General features: G+C 42.1%; 1 protein-coding gene across 3 annotated transcripts in view; it reads left to right on the top strand.

Moving 5' to 3' along the window:
- ELOVL6 (ELOVL fatty acid elongase 6) overlaps window positions 1–18877 on the top strand; it is a 79148-nt gene that overhangs the window by 41395 nt on the left and 18876 nt on the right. For 2 of the 3 annotated variants that reach the window (XM_074823268.1, XM_074823267.1), the window contains one exon: window positions 9945–10076. In XM_074823268.1, the coding sequence (XP_074679369.1) occupies window positions 9945–10076 (132 nt within the window). Of the gene's footprint in view, window positions 1–9689; window positions 9770–9944; window positions 10077–18877 lie in introns of those variants that run through there. The other variant, XM_074823270.1, reaches the window with a different exon arrangement.

Genomic DNA, 18877 nt, shown 5'->3' with positions numbered 1-18877 from the left:
TGTCCTGACCTGCTTCCCGGTCAACTAAGAAGGAAAATGGCTGTTTGGCAGGGCTCTTTATTTTAGAGAGGTGGCTGAAAAGATTATGGCAAGATTGCTGCATTTTTTTTTCTGGATTTTGCTAGTTTCCTATCAGTCAAGTGTTAGGTCCAGGTTTGCTGCAGCGTTTCCATTAGCATCCTTTGTCACTTGTTCTCTCAACACTAGACAAATATCAGATGTCCTTGAAGATTTTATTAGATACATCAAGCAGTCCTTGACATTGTGTATCAAAAAGTACTGCAGGAGCAGTCAGAGCAGGTAGTTGTTCTCCAGATGACCAGATTTTTCTTCAGTAAGGGATGCTGGAAAGTATTCTTTCATTTGTTTCTCTACCAAAATGCCTATGAGCTCCATTCACTCCCTTCTCTTCCACAGGGCATGTGAGCATTTACAGGGTTTGAAAGCAAGACATTTTATTCTGCAGTTCCATTACCGCAATGTCACCGGTACCAGTATCCCCTTTTCATCAGACCTAGGCCACAGAATGGCATTGCTGGCTTGCTCCCATCTGTCTATATGGTTTTTGGTCTTTAGGTGGGGAGGAGAAGAGTAGTAAGTGTATGTTCTAATTTATCATGCTTTTCAGGCATCCCCTCAGTTTGGTTTCCTTCAGAATAATGTTTTCTGGCACTGAAAGAGTTATGAAGTGATGCTTTTCATAAGGTGGTCACCAAGCCCTAGCTTATTTTTTGGCTGCTGTGTTTCCAAGGTTGCACTCTGCTCCACGGGAGAATCTTGCATGTCTTTTTTGACTGGGAACACTCGGGAAAATCAGAATGGTTTTTGTTTGTTTGTGTTTTGCAATCCACTGGCAGTTGTAGCAACATCATTTTCTGAGGTTGTATTGCAGAAGGCTGGAAGGGAGCAACATCTGCTGGAATGTCTTTTAGGGCAGTTAGATAGAAAAACAACACACTGCTTGCTTGCAATCCCTGCATTTTCTAGGTTTCATTTTGAATGACTGTTTTTTTCCTATTTAAATATTTTTTGAGCTCCAACAGACATTATTTCCAAGGCTGTTTACAAGGTGCATTTGCAATGATAGAGAGACCTGACCATGCCACCATGGTGCATAGGCTTTCCTGCAGATGCAAAGGCAAACGTATCTTTCGTAAAGTATTCTTACAGATTTGTTACTTGTAGTGTTGTGTTGTGTCCTGTTAAATAAATAAAAACATATCCCCAAAGAAGTAAAAAAAGCAGGACTTGTCTATATAAATAACATTGGTGAGTTGCTTCAGGGATCTTCCTGGATCTGAAGGCCTTATGTTGATGTACTCCTTTAAGTGTAAACTTACTAAATGTCATAACCATTGATTGATTTGATAAGATAAAGCAGATCAAATGAGTAAAGGCGGTATGGAGATCTAGTTATCTTCATGCAATGTCTATATGATACACTTCCACTAGCATCTTCATTAACTGCTCTCAGGTGAGATGCGGGTACAAACAGAATGACTTCAGCTGGGAGAGATGTAGGTTAGTAGTCCCCAAGTTCAGTTGCAGTTGTGTTTACTAGCTCCAGGTCTTTACTGTGGAGGCCAGAGGTTTAAATTTACATTGATGAAATTGAAAGTGAAAGTACTGTAGTTTTTCATCAGAACTGCAGTGCCTATGACCTACATTAGCTTCCCTTCTCTCTGTCACCTCTCCACAGACTGCCTGAAAGCCCCAGCAAAGGCTGGAGAAACCCATGATGGGTCCAAGGGGACAATGGGACACCCTACTTTGTCACCTGTTATAACCCCAAGTCTTTGTATTAAGAACTAGGTATGTTGTCAGAGTGATACAGATGGATTTAGCAGAGGCTCCCAGTAGAGAAGGAGTTTGATTACACTGACCTGCTATGAAGGCTATTAACAGGGACAGGGATGGTCATCGTTTTGCCGGTAGGCTTCTATGACTCTTCTGGGGCTAGATTCAATTCTTAGCTCTGGTGATGTAAATCTTGGAGGGTTTGTGCAAAAATGCACTTATGATCAGTAACAGTGAGGTCAGATGCTGGCCCATCCCTGAGGAGGAGTGGGGACATTGAAGATGGGGTGATGCAGGCTTCGGCGCAGGCTGAACAGTGTCATCTGGGACGCCAGCTGGGTAGGAGGGTACGATGGGACTGACCCTGGCAATGCAGCCCACTGGGCTGCAACTTCCACTGCTCTCCGTGTGAGGTGGAAACTCAGGGATGGCAATTGTCACTGCGAGCACACTGTCACTTGCCATGTCCACTGGATTGACCCCCATTCAATGCATGATTTAAAAGTGGAGGAAATCTGGGGCAGAGTCAGAGGTGAAGCTGATTTGCCTTCAGTGATAAAATTTTGGCAAGCTGGTTTTAAAACCCAAAGTTTTGGAGGTTGTTTTGTTTTTTTCTGAAGTGCTTTCCATATGAGGGGTTTTCTCTTGTGACGTTGCTTATATTTGGGATTGTAGCTTATGGGTTTTTAACATTTATGGTTTGTTCCATTAAGCCTAAATGAGGCCTATAAAGAACAAGGGACTTCATATACTTCCGAGCTGAGTTTGCCTCTTTTATCTGGAAAAAAAAATGTCCCTGAATTTTAACTTAATTTTCTCACCCTTACGCTTCTCATACTTTTCCCACCTCAAAGAGAAAGCAAGAAAAATTTGCTGCTGCTGTTTTTGTCTCTAGCTGCACACGTTTTAGTTTATGGCTAATACTCTGTAACATGTATATTCTACAAGCATGAGTGTGACAAACTACTGGCAAACACGTTTCAACAAAACAAATTCAACCATCAGGGACGTGCAGGACATGAGCCACCTTCCCCCATGCCTCCACATTTCCATGCCCTTGTTTCTCCTTTCTGTAATTTTAGGGCTGTTGCCTGTCTTGCCAACGGCATGACCTGGGAGTGCTTTCCTGCTCCTGGGTTTGATGGAATGTGATGCAGGGGGAGGCTTGGGTGGGCACAGCTGCTTGCTCCCCAGGGAGGATGCCCATGCAGGTTGGCTGGTGGGGGGCTGGGGTTATCTCCAGCCTCTGGCTGGACCACAGTGGGCTGTGACCTGATGATACACCATAAAAAAATAGTTGCTCTACTCTTCAGAGGTAGCTGGCACTGCAGCTCTCACCCTTCCTGCTCCAACATGGGCGATGGGGGACCTGGGCTTCAGGCTATGCCTTGGCTCAGCTGTTGGCACCCGTGGAGTAAGGAGTGCACATGCAAGTCCTTCTCCTCCTCCATCCTTTTCGGCCGAGTTGAGCTTGGGGCAATTCCTGCAGCAGTCCCTCTGACTGCTCCCAGTGCCGTATTTCCTTCCTTTTCATGGGTTAAGGTGTTGGACCAATGATACAGGTACTGTCTGTCAGTAATGATGTGAATTGGGTGTGGGAACAGGACCCCAGATAAAAGGTAGATGTGGAGTAATAGCAGTACCTGGCCAGGATGTGTTCCCGGGGCCCTGACTCCTCTTCCCTTGCTCCCAGCAGGGAGAGCAGAGCCTGGGAAACTGCCCAGGCCTTGGGGGGAGCACAGGCCTGTGTATCCAACAGTACCTGTCATGAGGAGGCTGAAATGGTCTTTTGAGAGGCAGGCCTTAGAAATCAAGGGATCAGATGATTGGTGTGAGGTATGTTCCCATTTACTCTCTGATAGCCTGTTACATCAAAGACCATCATCAGTGAGTCACCTACCCGTGTGTGTGACTGTTATCGTTGCTGCTCTAAATATAAATGTCAAAGGATATTGAGCTGTAGAAATAAATCAGACTGTGTTGGCATGTGTGTATCAGACAGGTCTTCCTCTTCTGCACATCCTTCTCTCTATTATTAAGGCTGGTATGGTCAATGGGAAACAGCTGCAGAAACTCAAATCGAAGCCAGGAGTACAGGGTATATTTTCATATGCAGATCTGGCATATCCACACATTGGATCTCTTCTTGCTGGTTCTGTCAAAATTATATCTGGGAAGAGAGAGAGAAAGCTTTGCTTTGACAGTATTTCTGAGGTAGAAACACTGAGAGACTGAGAAGCGTTTTCACACCCTTTTTATACATACAGAATGTGTGATTTTTAAATAAGCACCAAAGAGAAGGTAACTTTGCCAAGGCTACCAGCCACTGCTTGTGAGCCATGGACACAGGTATGCTGTGTGGTTTACACTGGTTCAGGTTAAAGCACTTTAATTAGACTCTCAAGTTAGGAGTTTCAATTATAAACACAAGTGGTTGTTGTTGTTTTCTGTTGAAAGCTGGAAGAAACCAATAAGTCCCTTATCTTTCATCTGAGAGAGCATCCTTTTTTTTCTTTTTCTTTTCTTCAGTAAAATCTATTTTTTTTAAGTCAATAAAATGGGCAATGAAGAAGGCTGAAAGAAAAACATCGAGAGCCTGAAATTGCCTCTTTACTTGCAAGAAGCACTCTGCTCTGGCAACTGGAGTGGTTGGTTTTTTTACCTGTTTTGCTTCCTTTATAGCATATGAAGAAGTGGTAATGAACTTAAGAAGGAGCTCTGCCTGTGAAAAGTAAATACATCTTGATAAAAAAAAAAGTTTTAAAAACCCTATATAGTGTAAGTAGAGAGGGGTAACACTGCTTCACTTTACTACTCCCCAACTGAATGCTGTTATGAGGATAATCCTGTATTACATGATAGAGGATAGTTAAAAGATCTCTGATAAGGTTGTCCTTTGTGCATTTCTATAAGGATTTTCCTTAATGATTAAAGAAAATCCTATGGAAATATTAAATTTTTTAGCACATATCTATATCTGTTTCATTTTACTCATTAACATCAGAGAACTCTACAATAATGACTCAGGCTGCTATTTTCAGGAGAAAAAATGACAACAGTGTATCTGGGCTGCAACCACCTCCTTCAGCAGTACTGCAATATTCGGGGCTATTTCACTTTGCATCAGAGACACCCGGATGACTTACGTTGCTGTACAAGAGGCTCACCCTCAGGCTTTGGCCCCTTATTTTAGAATACTGTGGTAATTCTTATCCTTTCAGTGTTTTATAAATAACATACTTCTGGGGGACTCAAGATTTCTTACTCCTTAGCTGTCTGTTTACCATTGCTTCCTCTTTGGATTATTTGCTGCCCCTTTCTGTGTTGAGTTTTCCTGCCTGAGGCTGGATGTCTGATCTCTCCCTGTCATTCCTTGGTGCCTGGGTGGGCTTTCCTGGGTGGGACTTCCTGGCTGTGAACGAGGAGAAGCTTTGTTCCTGGTGGGGTGGATTTCCTCTGTCTTCCTTTATCAGTCCCAGTTTCTGCCTCCCTCTTCCCAGTTGTACTCCTTTTCCTTTTCTTCTTGCCTGTCTCCACTCCTCTGCCATAAGGCAGACTTAATAAAGGATTTGAGCTTCTAAAAAGCACATCAGTGCCCAAACCTTCATCCATCCTTGAGAAAACACATCACCTGCCTGTGGTTTACACAGTGAAAAGGGACAAGCAGAACCCATGGGCTGTGGTCCAGGGGATGATGATACCACCTGTCCCTGTTGTAGAATTTTTGCAGGAGAGTAACCAAAGCTCTGTGTTCAGTGTGGGTAGCCTGAGCCTGTTGGTGTGCCCATGGGTTCAGGAAGCATCCCTCCAGGGGCTTCTGCAGAGAAAGGACTTCAAATCTCCTTCCCTTCCATGCTGTCCCAGCTTCATGTTCATCTCTTGGCTGCCAGCTCCCCTCATTTGCTGCCATGCTTACCATTGATCCTTCCTTTTCTGTTTCTCCCATCATGTCAGCAGCTTCTGCCTGTTCCCTTGCCTTGTAATATGGCCACCTCTCTGCTACCGTCCTGGAAGATCTGCCTCACATCTTCCACCTGTAGCCCCAAACTCTTGCCTCCCTTTCTTGTAGTAATCCCCAGCCTGAGCACAGCATTTTGTGGGTTCTCCAGAAAATTCCCCTGCCTCCCTTTTGGGGGAAAGAGCTGGCAACTTTCAACAGGGAAACATGGAGTTGTATTCAGTAGAGATAGTACTTAGTCCCTGAAGTCTGAAAATGTAGGAAGGTGGGAGACAACTGTGAGAAACAGAAATGCCAGAAAAATGTGGAGGATTTGGCAGCCCTGTCTTTATGTCTACTGTGTTACCCTGCAGAACAGAATTGAAGACAAACATATGAATGTGCTAACATTGAAGTTGCTGGATGCGAGTCTGCTACTGAATTACTTTGGGGATTTTTTATTTTTTTAGTTTCAAGGTTAATTTTTTTGTTGTCATTCTGCTCTGTTTAGTTTCTCTTCAGATAATAGTAATGAGAAGTTACAGTGCTCCAGTACAACTCCAAAACTCTGTCTTTAAAAATGCTTATTTGATTAGCCTCCTTTGGCTAAAACTGTATCAGATATAATTGAATGCTGTCAGATTGCCATTGCTTTGTGTCACCAGCCCAGGAACTAGACTGTAGTCATGAACCTCTCAGGAAAAGCCATCATAAAAACACTGATAGGAAGCTGGTTAATACCAGTCTAATGCAGTTAAACAGATTATCTTTAGAGTACATACCTCTGCAACCCCTTTATAACTATATCACCTGGACTACCCAGTCCTTTTAACCATTATTATGCCGCAAAGAGGGGAAAACTCAAAGTAATTTGGATGCAAAAATTGTGAAAAGCTGTCAGCAGGTGTCAAAACAGCGAGATGATATCAAAATCAGGCTGATCATTATTCAGTGTTGTGCTTACCTCTGATAGGAGATAATACTACTGCATCCCTCATCTGAAACTGCTTACAGCTGCTCTCTGCAGTTCTCATCATGCGTGCAGTCAAATCTTCTCATGTCTGCCACCACCAATACCAAGCTGTATACTGTGGGAATACCATTTACCGTCGTTGCAAATAATGCTGAACTCATTACAAAGCTGTTAAAGATGACCTAAAATTTATCTGTTCTAATTAGTATAATGTACCTATTAACCTCAATAGACTGACTGAACTCACAAAAAATAGTTTCAGTAATAAGCAAACCAAAATATTAGTTGGCGTAAATATATAGAGTATCTTGTCCAGGAAGAAGGGAGACAAACAGCATGGACCTGAGCTGCTAACTCATTCAGACTGGTCTTTTATTCTTTAATTGGAACTGAAGTCGAACCATTATTTTGAAGTCTTGGCTGTATTTGATCCAGAACTGAACTGCTTCCTGCCTGCCTGCCTTCCTGCAAAGTATCTCCAGCTACTGCTCTTAAGTCCTGACCTCTCCCCATGTCAGCCCACATAGCCCATGTCCTGTTGGTAGCTCCATGGCAGCACTGTGTTGCAGTCTTTTCCCCTGCACTGAGGTGTCGCCATCCTGCACTGCTCTCGGTTGCTTTGGAGCTCCATGTATGAACCAGTGCAACACAAACCTTTCCTGTCTCTGGTGTGAGGGACTCCCACTGCAGTGCTGTGAACTGGGGGATTTGCACTTCCCTTGTAGCGTGAGTCTGCAGGATCCCTCCCGCGGGACCCCTGCAGATGACTGACTGGCTCTAGTAGCAGCACATGTGTATGTGTATCTCCATAGCTCTTTGTGTGCATTGCTGTCTGTCTGGCTCAGTGCTGTAAACCCAGACTTTTGTGGGATTGAGGGGGCAGAAGCATGCAGAGCGGATATCTCTCCTAGTGCCCTGGGGCAGCCAGGACAGCACTGCAGACTGTGGTACAGCCCATCACATACCCTCTGCCTTCCCTCGCCCATGCCTATGTTAGCAATGGGCAGCTCTGCACACTGCTGCTGAAGAGGCCGCAGAGGGACGGAGATGGGAATGCAGTCCAACCTCACACTGAGAGTCTGTTCTTGTCCCGTAACGCATAAATCTTGTCTTAACAGTTAGGCGGTTCGGTTTGAGCAAGTTTGAGGTGGTTCATCACTACCCAAACTGGTTAACAAATATTTACTGACCTCCAGCCAAGCTAAACTGCAACCATGCTATCAAATGTGGTAATTCTACCCTTTTCCTGACTGTGAAATTCAAGACCATAGAAGTGAAAATGAATGCTTTTTTCTTTATTATGAGATGAATAAGGGCTGAGGCTTTGTGGTTTTCTGAACCCAGTTTAATAAACATTGCCATCTCAATGCAGAAGGTGAAAGGGCGCTGACTCTGAGGTCATCCTGGTCTTCTTGGGGCTTGTCGCCAGCACAGATGCAAAAGCTCACCCAGGGGACCGCAGGTGCCAGATTCTCCCTTCTCAGTGCAGAGCACCAGTTGGATTTTCATGAGGTTACCTGTGTTTTGCAACACACAGCTATAAACATGTCAATAGAAACAGAGGAGTTTCTAAGTGGGCAGAAAATGGCGTGCTGCTGTACGCATACTGATATGCCTCTGTCTCTTTGGACTTCGCTTTTACTTAGCTTTCAAATTCATATAAAACTCATTTCTCTCCAGAGAAGGCCGCCTGTGCTTTCTTTGTACTTCCAACCAGATGTGCTGCTACAGCTTTTCTTAGTTTTTGTGGATCTCCCGAGAAGACCCTTTTACATGGAGGGGCTTGTGATCTGTGTACCGGTTGCCTTCAGCAGGCGCAGGCACATGCTGTGCTGTGCCATACTGTGCTGCATGTATTGTTTGGCCTTCAGGACTGTGGTGTGCTGCCCATATCTCTTGCCATGGGGTACCCTCAGCCAGCTATTCATAATGGAAGAGCCTGGAGGTGTCACCTACTTGGCACCACGAGCATGTCCTTGTCTTTATCTTGAGGTGAAGCAACATACTTTCATATAACATCCAATTGAAAATCCTATAAAAACTCTAAAGACCACAATGCGAGTGAAACTTGTCCCCAATGGGAAGGCTGGGCAGCGTGCTGCACCCTGATCACAGGTCGGTCTGATACTGCATCGTCTTGGGCTTCCAGTGTCAGAAGGAACATAAGATCGTGTAGCTTGCTGATGCCTTTTCTGGGATATTCATGAAGTAGTTACCTTTCTTGAGAGTGTTTGTCTTTCTTTCTGGGGGTCCAAAAAGAACCATTACCTCTTCGTGCAAAGCCATAGTCCACTGGTATTTTTGAATATAATTATGGATTTTGTAGAGAAAAATCTGTTCCTAAATAGACGCCTATCCAGTTAGGCCACCATTAATGCTGTGCATCATTAAGTCTTAGTGTAATATTGTCCTGTGTGGGAAGGAATCGCAGACTGGATCTATTTCTGACCTCTAATGGTTGATTTATGATGAGTTATAGTAGCAGAGTTCAAATGTTTGCTCATTATTGCTGGCTGGACTACTATCAGGCAGTTTTAAAAATAAAACTTGCAATTCTAAGAGTATCATTGAAGTTCTTTAACAGAGCCCTGCTTGACCTTTCAGGAAATTCACTGGATTTCCAGAACTGGCACTCACAAGCAGGACTTGTGCAGCAGGGCGATGTCACCCAGCATGGTCGCTGCTTAATGGGGCTATTGACCTCTCCTTGCTGGTTCTCCACTTTTCATGAGGCTCTTCGTGTTGTGTTGCAGTGCTCATGATCTTTGAGTATCTTCTTGGAGGAAACAATAGATAACTACATTTCTAGGAAGCAAGGAGCCTGCAGGAAACAAAAATTTGTATGAAAAAGATAAGTCACAAAAGGTGATCAGCTGGTTCAAGTATCAACCATGTTGTGCTTGCAGAAGTGTGTCTGAGCTCTGCAATATCTATTCTGTTCCTCACAGAAGTTCAGTCTTCAGAAACTGGGGAAGAATGGAAGCCAAATCTGACTGTCCTTTTTCAGAACTTCCCCGGGGTCAGTTTTGCCTGCACCTGGACCTGACCCTATGTGCAGGCATGTAAGTTCATACACTACCGATAATTTCAGCTGGGCTGCAGGAGTGTCTTCAAAAGAGTTTCCTTTCAAGGAGATGCACAAGCCCAAGCCCTTGGCAGTTATGTCCAGATGTGACTCTGCTGTGTATCTAATACTAATTAAATACTTGACAGGTGTTTTTTGGTTTTGTTTTGCAGGAAGAAATCATTCCTATTTTCAGCTCTGTATGCTGCCTTTATATTTGGTGGTCGGCACCTAATGAACAAACGAGCAAAATTTGAACTGAGGAAACCACTAGTGCTCTGGTCCCTGAGCCTTGCCGTCTTCAGGTAGGCATTTCTTCACACCAGCTGCCTTTGACAGTAGTCCATGAAGAGGGTTTGGGGTTCTTCACATACAACAGCACTGCTAATGCGACAAGAAGCTTACCCAGAAATGGCATTTCTTTAGTTCTGCTATTCAGGGTTATGTCCTGATCCACTCCTCATCATTGAAATGATCCCCTTTGACTTGCCAGATCATATGGTGTTTGAAGAGGAGACGAATCGATAACCCTCTTGAAGAACAAAGGTGAAAATAAAGTGAGGACACAAGAAAAAGCACTTATCATTGCAGTAAATTTACTATGCAAGCTACAAATGGAAATAAACACATTAAGGTGTTAGTCTTGTTCTCACTTTCTGGTTAGTATTACAGTTGTATTGGTTCATATATGGAATATTTTGTCAAGACTCTGCTCTCCATTACAATGAGGTAAACCTAAAGTCACTGCTTTGATGACAGGGAAATTAAGCCACTGAAATCAGAATCTGTCTTCTGGTTATTGCATCGCAAAGAACTTGTGAATGTAGGAAAGGGGTGGCTCCACAGGGAAAGGCTATTTTTTAGTGATGCCCATGTCTCTAGCTGTGTGTTGACTCTATCGAGTATGAGGAAAGTCAGGTTCAGGTTCTGGATAGTTGCTGAAGTCAGGAGTAAAACTGACCAACTTGAATTCCACTTTATCTGCTTAATATGCTAATTTTTGATGAGGCTGAAGATAAATGAACAAATGAACTTATAAAAATAGCCCTTACAAACACGCAAACTTTTGGTACAATTTACTAATAACAGTACACAGGAGACCTGAGGATTATCCTTCATTTCAGTGCCTATTGGGAGTGTAAGTTATAGTATCAAACACTGATACCTGTATCTTTTTCTAATATCAATATAATAATTACTGATTATATTAGTTCACAAGTACATAAACCAGGTTTGCTTACTGAGCAGCTGTGAATGGTGCATGATTTTTCAGAGGATGGGGATAGTTTGAGCTGAGAGTTTCTACTGAGTAAAATAAAGCAGGAATGGAAAAGTTTGCTTTCTTTTGTGGCTTTTCCTTTTTTCCTCCAAAATTGTTCTATCACACTGACACTTTCTAAAACTCTGGCAGGGGAAAATAAATTGTATTTCTAAGTTGTCTCATCCAGCTAGGACATGCTAACAGAAGAACTTTATGTTGGCTTGATTTTAATAGTTTGTTGATACCTTTAAAAAGTATCAAAGACAAAACTTTGAGCAGTCTGGATAACTTTGAGAGCAAGTTCTAACACTGTGAAAATTTATAATTTTCATCTGGTTGCATTTGGTGTGTAATTCTGGCTGTGGATCTGACATAGTTTTGCTGTTAGGGTCCTGTCAGCAGTTGTCGTCATTTGTTCCAGAAATGGCTGAATTTCAGCAGCTGTTGAATTGGTTCCTAGATGGCATGTCAGTTGTGGATCAGTTTGTAATGTGATTTGTAGCCAGCAGGATCCCAAAATGCATATTCCAATTACACTTTCTTATTGAATGTAGACACTAGAAACTAGTTGACTTAATGCAAAGCATTTGTAGTTTAATTCCCAGACTGAGAGGGGGAAGCATGATTTCAGAAACGTCCTTTGCAGAAGGTATCTAGGATGAATTTTAATATCACATTATTTTGAGAGGGTCTGTGGCTGACATTCACAGTGTGGGGCTTTTAAGCAATTTCACTAATTAATTTCCTCCCAGAATCATTAACGATGTACCGTTCAACAAATAGCAAGAATATATACTACAGTGTGAAAGTGCTGTCTACACGGACTTTGAAATCAACACGTTCATTGCTTGCTAATTGGAGTTTCCTATCATAATCATATGAAATAGCTAACGCATGGCCAGCATGAGCTGCTGCGTGGTGCTGGGTGAAATCTAAAATGTGGACTTCGTGTTTTTGAAGCTAGAAGTTGCCAGATTGAACCTGCCACAAAGACCACCTCTTGCTGTGCCCCACAGTGCAGGTGCTTAAGGTGAGTTCTGCTTGTGCAGATGAGAAGCAGCGGACAGAAAGGCACAGTTGGGGAGGGCTTCACCACGGCAGGGTTTGCTTCCTCCATTAGCTCAAATAGCGCCATTCAGGGACAAGCGTTTCCCAAGTACTGCAGAACTCATCCTTTCCTCTGCATGTCGGGAAGTCAGACAGCAGGGTGGAGAGGGGAGGGATGAACAAGAGTGTGAGATGTTTGGACTACACAGAAGCACTGAGCATTTAAGCTGCTGGTTTGCTAGTGGGGACAAGTTGATTATGAAAATTATATGGCTGTACTTACAAAACTTTGCTGTTCGGAGGCACTGAGTAGTATGCAGAAGAGTGAAACAGGGAAGGGGAAAAACGACCCAAAGTGTTTGCAGTAGGACAGAGAATGAAACCTCTGTAGCTTCCACAGTAATGTGCAATCCCATACAAAACCAAGCCAAACACAAAACTCCTTGAGTTCTTGCCTGGAAAACAGAGGAAATGCAGAATATTCATTAAAACCTGAGATGAAGACTTCTTATTAAAAGTGTTAATTGGAACATCCGTTTCCTGGTGTTTCACCATCACTGTCCTTTCTAGGGCCATCAGTCACTCACAGCCTTTTTGACTCTCTTAGCAAGCTGCACTAGACTTCGAATGCTGTAAACTTTCCAAGTAACTTAGATCTTTTTTCCTGGCTCCTCACATAACTAGGTGTTTCATGCGGCCTGAAAGACATTTCTGCTTCCTCTGACAGTCAATTCAGATAGATTTAGATGCCAGTGTTCTGCCTGTAGACTTACTATGGATCCAGGAAAATGCTCCTTAACTTTAAAAAGACTTCCTCTTTGGCTTTCTGGGATGCTAAAATGCTATGACTTCTACGATACCTTGCAGAAATTCTAAGTAACGTATTTGTCTGCCGTGAGTGGTTATACGGAGGAAGAAAACCCTGCCTGGAGAGCCCTCAGTATTCTGCTTCAAGGTCAGTGTGAGGCTTTTTTCCAGAGTCCTTGTTTATCTCCCTTCTAGCACTCCTACCATTTTACCTGCTTCAAATATCCTCAGAAATAGTAACGCTTAGCAGAGGCTGGAAAGATATGTTTTGGGCTTTAAAAAAAGAGGAAATTGCCTGCCAGGCACTGACATAGTCCTTCTTCAGAATGTATCCCATACACCTTGCTCTTGCCAAGATCATTTAAATGTGGTAGCAGCTACAGTAGGAAACTTGCCACGCTTATAAATAAACAAAACAACTACACCACCCTACTGAGCTTGCTGAGCATTCAGGAGCTTGGTCAAGAGTGAGTTTTGTGTCAACACTGGCAGCCAGCAGGGTTTCTGAAACAGAAAAGCAGCTTTATTTCCCTTTGGAAGCATTGACTAGTTTGAACATTTTGTCTCTGGAATAAGCTTACCACTTCTCAGTGAAAACTTCTGTAGGAGCAATGACAGTAAATCTTGCTTTTCACTTGGAAACCACTGTGAAAACATGGTCTTCTGACACCTTTTGCTGAGAAATTAGTTCGGGATACTTTTCTTGGGTTGTTGGGTTAGGTTTCTTCTTCTCCGTAGCATGTTTGTTGACTTGTTTCAAGCATTGAAGGTTTATTGTTGTCTGAAATGTTTTCAGTCTTTTGTTTTTTTTTCTACACTTCAGTTAAGTGTTTTCACCCAGCTTGATTTTGGTACTGAGGTCCTTGGGGAGCAGCTCTATGTTGCTTCATGTCAACAGGAACCCGCTGTTAGGAAGCTGACACAAAATTCATTTTTCAGTCTCATAAGACCCTAAGGAAACTGTTGCTGATTCACCTACACATCAAAGTGACAATCAGCCCTGTATTTCTGAATATTTCCTGGGGTTAAAAATCTTCAAAAACATGTTGAATCTGAGTTGTCAGTTTTATATTCATGCCACTTTGAACATAAAGTTAGGGTCATTTATTGAATTTTTTACTTGGAGTTTACCAAAAGTGTCATGCTGGCATCTCTAGGAATCAGCAAAGCTGACACCAGGACTCTCACAGAAGGACACGAAGTCATTAATTTGTGTTTTCCTTACATCTCAGCTGGATTTTTGTAATTCCTTTTATAGGCCATAGACTCTGTGTATGGGTAGCATTGCTATCAAGGAGCTTAAACGTGTATTTGATCGTCTAGTCTTCACACAAGACAGCAGCATGGCACTGCTTTCACTTGCTTTCCATCCTTAAGGGGCTGCCAACAGAAGCCTCAGGGTCAAGGCACTATCTAATAGTAGCAAAAGGTTGTCTTCCCTAGGGAATACTGTCACGTCAGTACAGGAGACAGAGAAGCTAAAACATCCAATGTGATGCAGTCATTTGTAGGCAGAGGCTAAGCCTGACCCTGACTGGTGCAGTGAGAGGAGGGACTTCCCTCTGTCTAGCCAAACCACACAACCATAACACTATTATCATCACCTGAGATCACTTAGATTCTAATCCAAATTCAGCTGTGCTTTGTAGCAGTGGTAGAAATCAATTGATGTCAATACAGCGTTTCTGAATGTCTTTCTTCGTGGGAAACACTTTCTCTCAAAGTAGTAGAAAATAGTAGAAATGGTACCAAACGTAGCTGCTTGCTACAGAGCTAACCAGAGCCTCAAAAGCGAAGTATCCTTAACAGCAACAGGTCTTGTATTTGAAAGACAAATCTGAAAAGGCTCACTGGAGGAAGGTGACTCACTTTGCTTTTATCAGACTGCTGTAATTGATTCGTAAGTGCAAGCACAGCAGCATTTTGTAGAAGGGTTTGCACTTGTTCCTCAGAGAGCTCCTGACAAGGCAGTCCAAAACATATCTTTATGTGAGGAACTCAGTCCTGAGCTGAACTGAATCGAAAGGACTAAACATGAGTTTAAAGATAGGATTTCAATTGCTTGGATTTGTGACTCTGAAGTACATTCTAGTTATCATGCTTATAAGTAGGAAAATTGATGAAAAATGATTCAAATTTACGTCCTATCTCGAGAGCTGCCAATCACAGATACTTGCCATGGAGATTAAAACACAACTTAATTTCATATGTTGCTGAGCAACCCATCAAAATCTTAAAATACTCCGAAATTTTATAAAGGTCCTGACAGTACATTCGAAGAGAAAATGAATTACTGAAAAGAGCAATATTTGCCAAATAACATTAAAATTAATAAGCAGCATTTAAGGTGAATTAATGATCTTCTCTCTTATAAATTTAAAAGCATATGAATTCCATTTGAAACATTCTCTATATTTGTAAAGCATTAAGGCATATTCTCAGTAGGACATTTCTCAGAACCCAAATTAGTAAAATGCTTAATATATACCTACTTAACAATTTATTTCTATAGGACCATGTTTATCTTTATGTACTTCCCTGATTTTCTTATGTAACAGATATTGGAAACATCTTTTTAATTACCATTTTCGAGCAAAATTTGAAAGTTGGGTGAACACCAGGAATTCAAAATGATTGGAGAGAAGACAAAAATCCCTTGGGTGAGATTTAACAGTTTAAAAAGAAAAATTTCTTTTCTGTAAGCTGAACAGAAACCCCAATAGAGAAATGCAAACAGTGCTATGTAGGGTGAATTCATACATGGCAAAACAAATGCTGGCTGCCATTAAAAAAACAGTGTAGAGGTGATAAAAATATATAGACTAAAAGCAATAAAGTACTGTGAAGAAGATGTAACTCCAATATGTACCTTACTTATTCTAAGTAAGAAGAGAATCCCATGACAAGTATCTTTATTGCCAGGATTGTAATTGATGCCATGTAACAAAATGCTGTGCCCATTCTCTTCTGAGATCTCACCTCTTCATTCACTCTGCTGCTACTGCTGCAGCCTCTTTTGTGTCCATCAAAGTAATTTTGAATTTAAACTGGTTTTACTGTTTTTACCTAATCAGGCCTAATTAAAAGTAAACCAAGGATTCGCTGTGAGACTGGCTAATGCTACTTTACAGGAGATGTGGATAGGACTTGCTAAAAATTCCTATGAAAATCTTTTTTTTCAGTGCTAAGTTGGGCCTCCTTTCTTTAAAAACTTTTTTTTCTCCAACTGCTTGCCTGCTTGTTTGTCTTTATTGCTGGAAAACCAAACATCTTAGCAAAGTGAATTCAATACATTATTTGGAAAGCGGTTGTTGTGCTCACGTTGCCTCTCTTCCCTCCTCCCTCTCACAGTCAGTGAGAGTGTTGACACCCAGTTTGTCACCTTGAATTATATCTTTCTCATGAGATCACCCTGTCCCAGCCCATGGGAGCCCTCACAGGCCATGAATGTTGTACTCAAAGCAGAGCCCTCTGGGAGTGAGACTTCTCCTCTCCATTTTAAATGGGGAGCAGACTGAAAAGTGTATTTGAGGAATAAAGAACATCTGTCTGGTGGCTTAAGAAGGGAACTGCACTAGGGAGAAAGTAGATAATTCATTCAAAAGAAATCAAACCTCCCATCTGTCCCCCTGGGGCAGCACTTCTGCATTTTACTCAGCCTCGGTACTTGGTTTGTGTTCCTGGTAAAAGGCCCATGCAGAAATCCCTGGGGAACAGAAACCTCCATGTATTTTCTTCTGAGTAAGTCCCCAACAGCTTGTGCTTGTTGGAGACAGTGGGAATAAAACACTAAGAGGTGTTAACTTGCATGACCTATCAAATCTAACATTGCATCAGCAGACAAGCGTGTTAATAAACACTGCCAAACCGAGCAGTGCTCACACACAGGGTTGCATACGGGTGTCGAGCTGTGGTTTAGCGAAGTCACTGTTTTGCGATGAGTTTAACTTCTTCTAAACAAATGTGCATCCTTGTGCCTGTGCCATTCAGCATCTTGCCTAGGTTGCTGAATAAATAAAATACATTTATTACTTACCAGTTGTAGGTAAATCCCTGAGATCTGAACTTCCCTAGATGCTGGCAGGAGTACTGCCTTGGGAAGGACAGAGTGAAAAAGGAAGATCAATGGCTCCAGGCCTGTAATTGCCATTAAATTTATAGATCTGAGCAGCTCATTACAGCTGTATTATAACTTTTAGCTTCTTTAAGCCTTCTTTATTCTGTCAAATGCTAGTCTTTGCCTGTAACTTAGATTTTGCTTACTTTGTTATCTGCCTTTAGCTAGCTTTAGTGACAGCTAGCTTCATTGGTTGGCTTGATTCTCTGCTAAATCTTTTACTTTATTACTTTTTGGCTTTATTTGCCTAGGATAATTTCAAACTCCTAAATACATACATTTCAATGCTATACATGACAGTTACTCTACCAACCTGATACATTTGATCCTGTAAGTATCTTTAATTTATCCTGCAGAAATAGATAGGCCACTTTTTTTGGATTATCATTTAAATCACTGCAATATTAGAGTTATTCTAAAATTTTCTTGAGATAAAGTTGAATGCTGAGAATGATTTCAGTAATGACACAGTACCAAGTGCAAATGCCCCTGAAGCATTCATTAAGGATTGCTTAAGAGGTACACTGTGCTTATGAATCCTCATGGGCTACTTTAGGAATCCTGAGATGGATTCCTTAATTCTTATGAGATTTCGCACCAAACACAGGGCTTAAGTTGAAAATTGATTTTTTTTTTTTTTAAGTAATTTAGCCACAGTCCAAACTTGCTGAAATAATTATCTTAGAACTAGGAAATGTTTCTTGACAGAAAACCATCTCACAGAGTATACAGCCTTCACAGGGTGCGAGGCATTTCAACTGCAACAAAAGTCCAATTGTTATTTAGTGATGGAAGAGTGAGTTATTGCTCAAGAAATAACAGCTTTCATCAAGAAATATTGTTCCTGCAAGTTCCTACCCTACACGTGCCAGATAATCAGGGAGCAGCATCAGGTAACAGCACATTGAGGAGGGCAAGACCGGATGCTGGGTAATTACTATTGATTAGCTTGTAACTGACTCTTTAGAAGTCAGATGAGATGCAGGGATGCGTGGGTAGAGCTGAAAAATTATTTTTCATTCGTTGAAAGAAAACAGTTACATGTTTCTCAGCAGTGTATGGTTACATGGGTGTCCCTGTAAGCAACTTAAGCTATTCTCTCATGTTCCTAGGGTAATGATTGAGTTCAACTGCCCTTCAGCCTGACCATTGCTCCTTGTTTATCTCTACCAAAACCCAGTGGGCCTTGTGTAGCCACTAAGAGCTCTGTGTAAGACTGTCCATGCAAGTATAACCCTTTTTACCTCCACCAATTATCTTCTCCTCTGTTGCAAAGACTACTTGTAGGAATCTAGCCCTGGCATTTGTTTTTCTGCTATGCTTTATAAGCAGTGCGGGTTCTTCCACCAGCTCAGAGAGCTTCACTTTATTGATTATTTTTATACTCTGCTCCTCAGGATTGTCTGAATAAAGCTAATCCCTATCATAAACAAGGCAGGTCTGGGGGATCAAACTGTATTTTCTTGAGAGGGAATTCAGGCTCTGTGAGGAGGGACTGGAAGGTGGTAGCTGTGGTAGATTGATTTTTATCCACACATATAAATAAGCCTTCTGAGTAGTAGTTGCAGCAATTGGCGAAAGTGTTGAGCTTGCCACTTTAGCAAAGGAGAATCAGATGGATTTTACTCTGCTGTGGTATTAATGTGATTAAAATCTCCAGATGACAGTGTCCATTGATCTGGAGCCCTGCAGAGATGTCACTGTTTGGGTATGCTTAATGAGATCCCTGGAGAGGGAGAGAAATAAGTTAAGCCTGGTCTTCTTTCCAGTTTTGTCAATAAAAAAGACAAAGAAATAGTTTTGGAAGCCAGGTGAGTTGTGATTAGGAAATCTGCTGACGAGAAGGAAGGGCTGAAGGGAGTGGCCCCACATCG

The sequence above is a fragment of the Strix aluco genome, chromosome 4 (genome assembly GCF_031877795.1).
Source record: "Strix aluco isolate bStrAlu1 chromosome 4, bStrAlu1.hap1, whole genome shotgun sequence".
NCBI classification, from domain to species: domain Eukaryota; kingdom Metazoa; phylum Chordata; class Aves; order Strigiformes; family Strigidae; genus Strix; species Strix aluco.
This window is presented reverse-complemented; position numbering and strand designations above follow the sequence as displayed.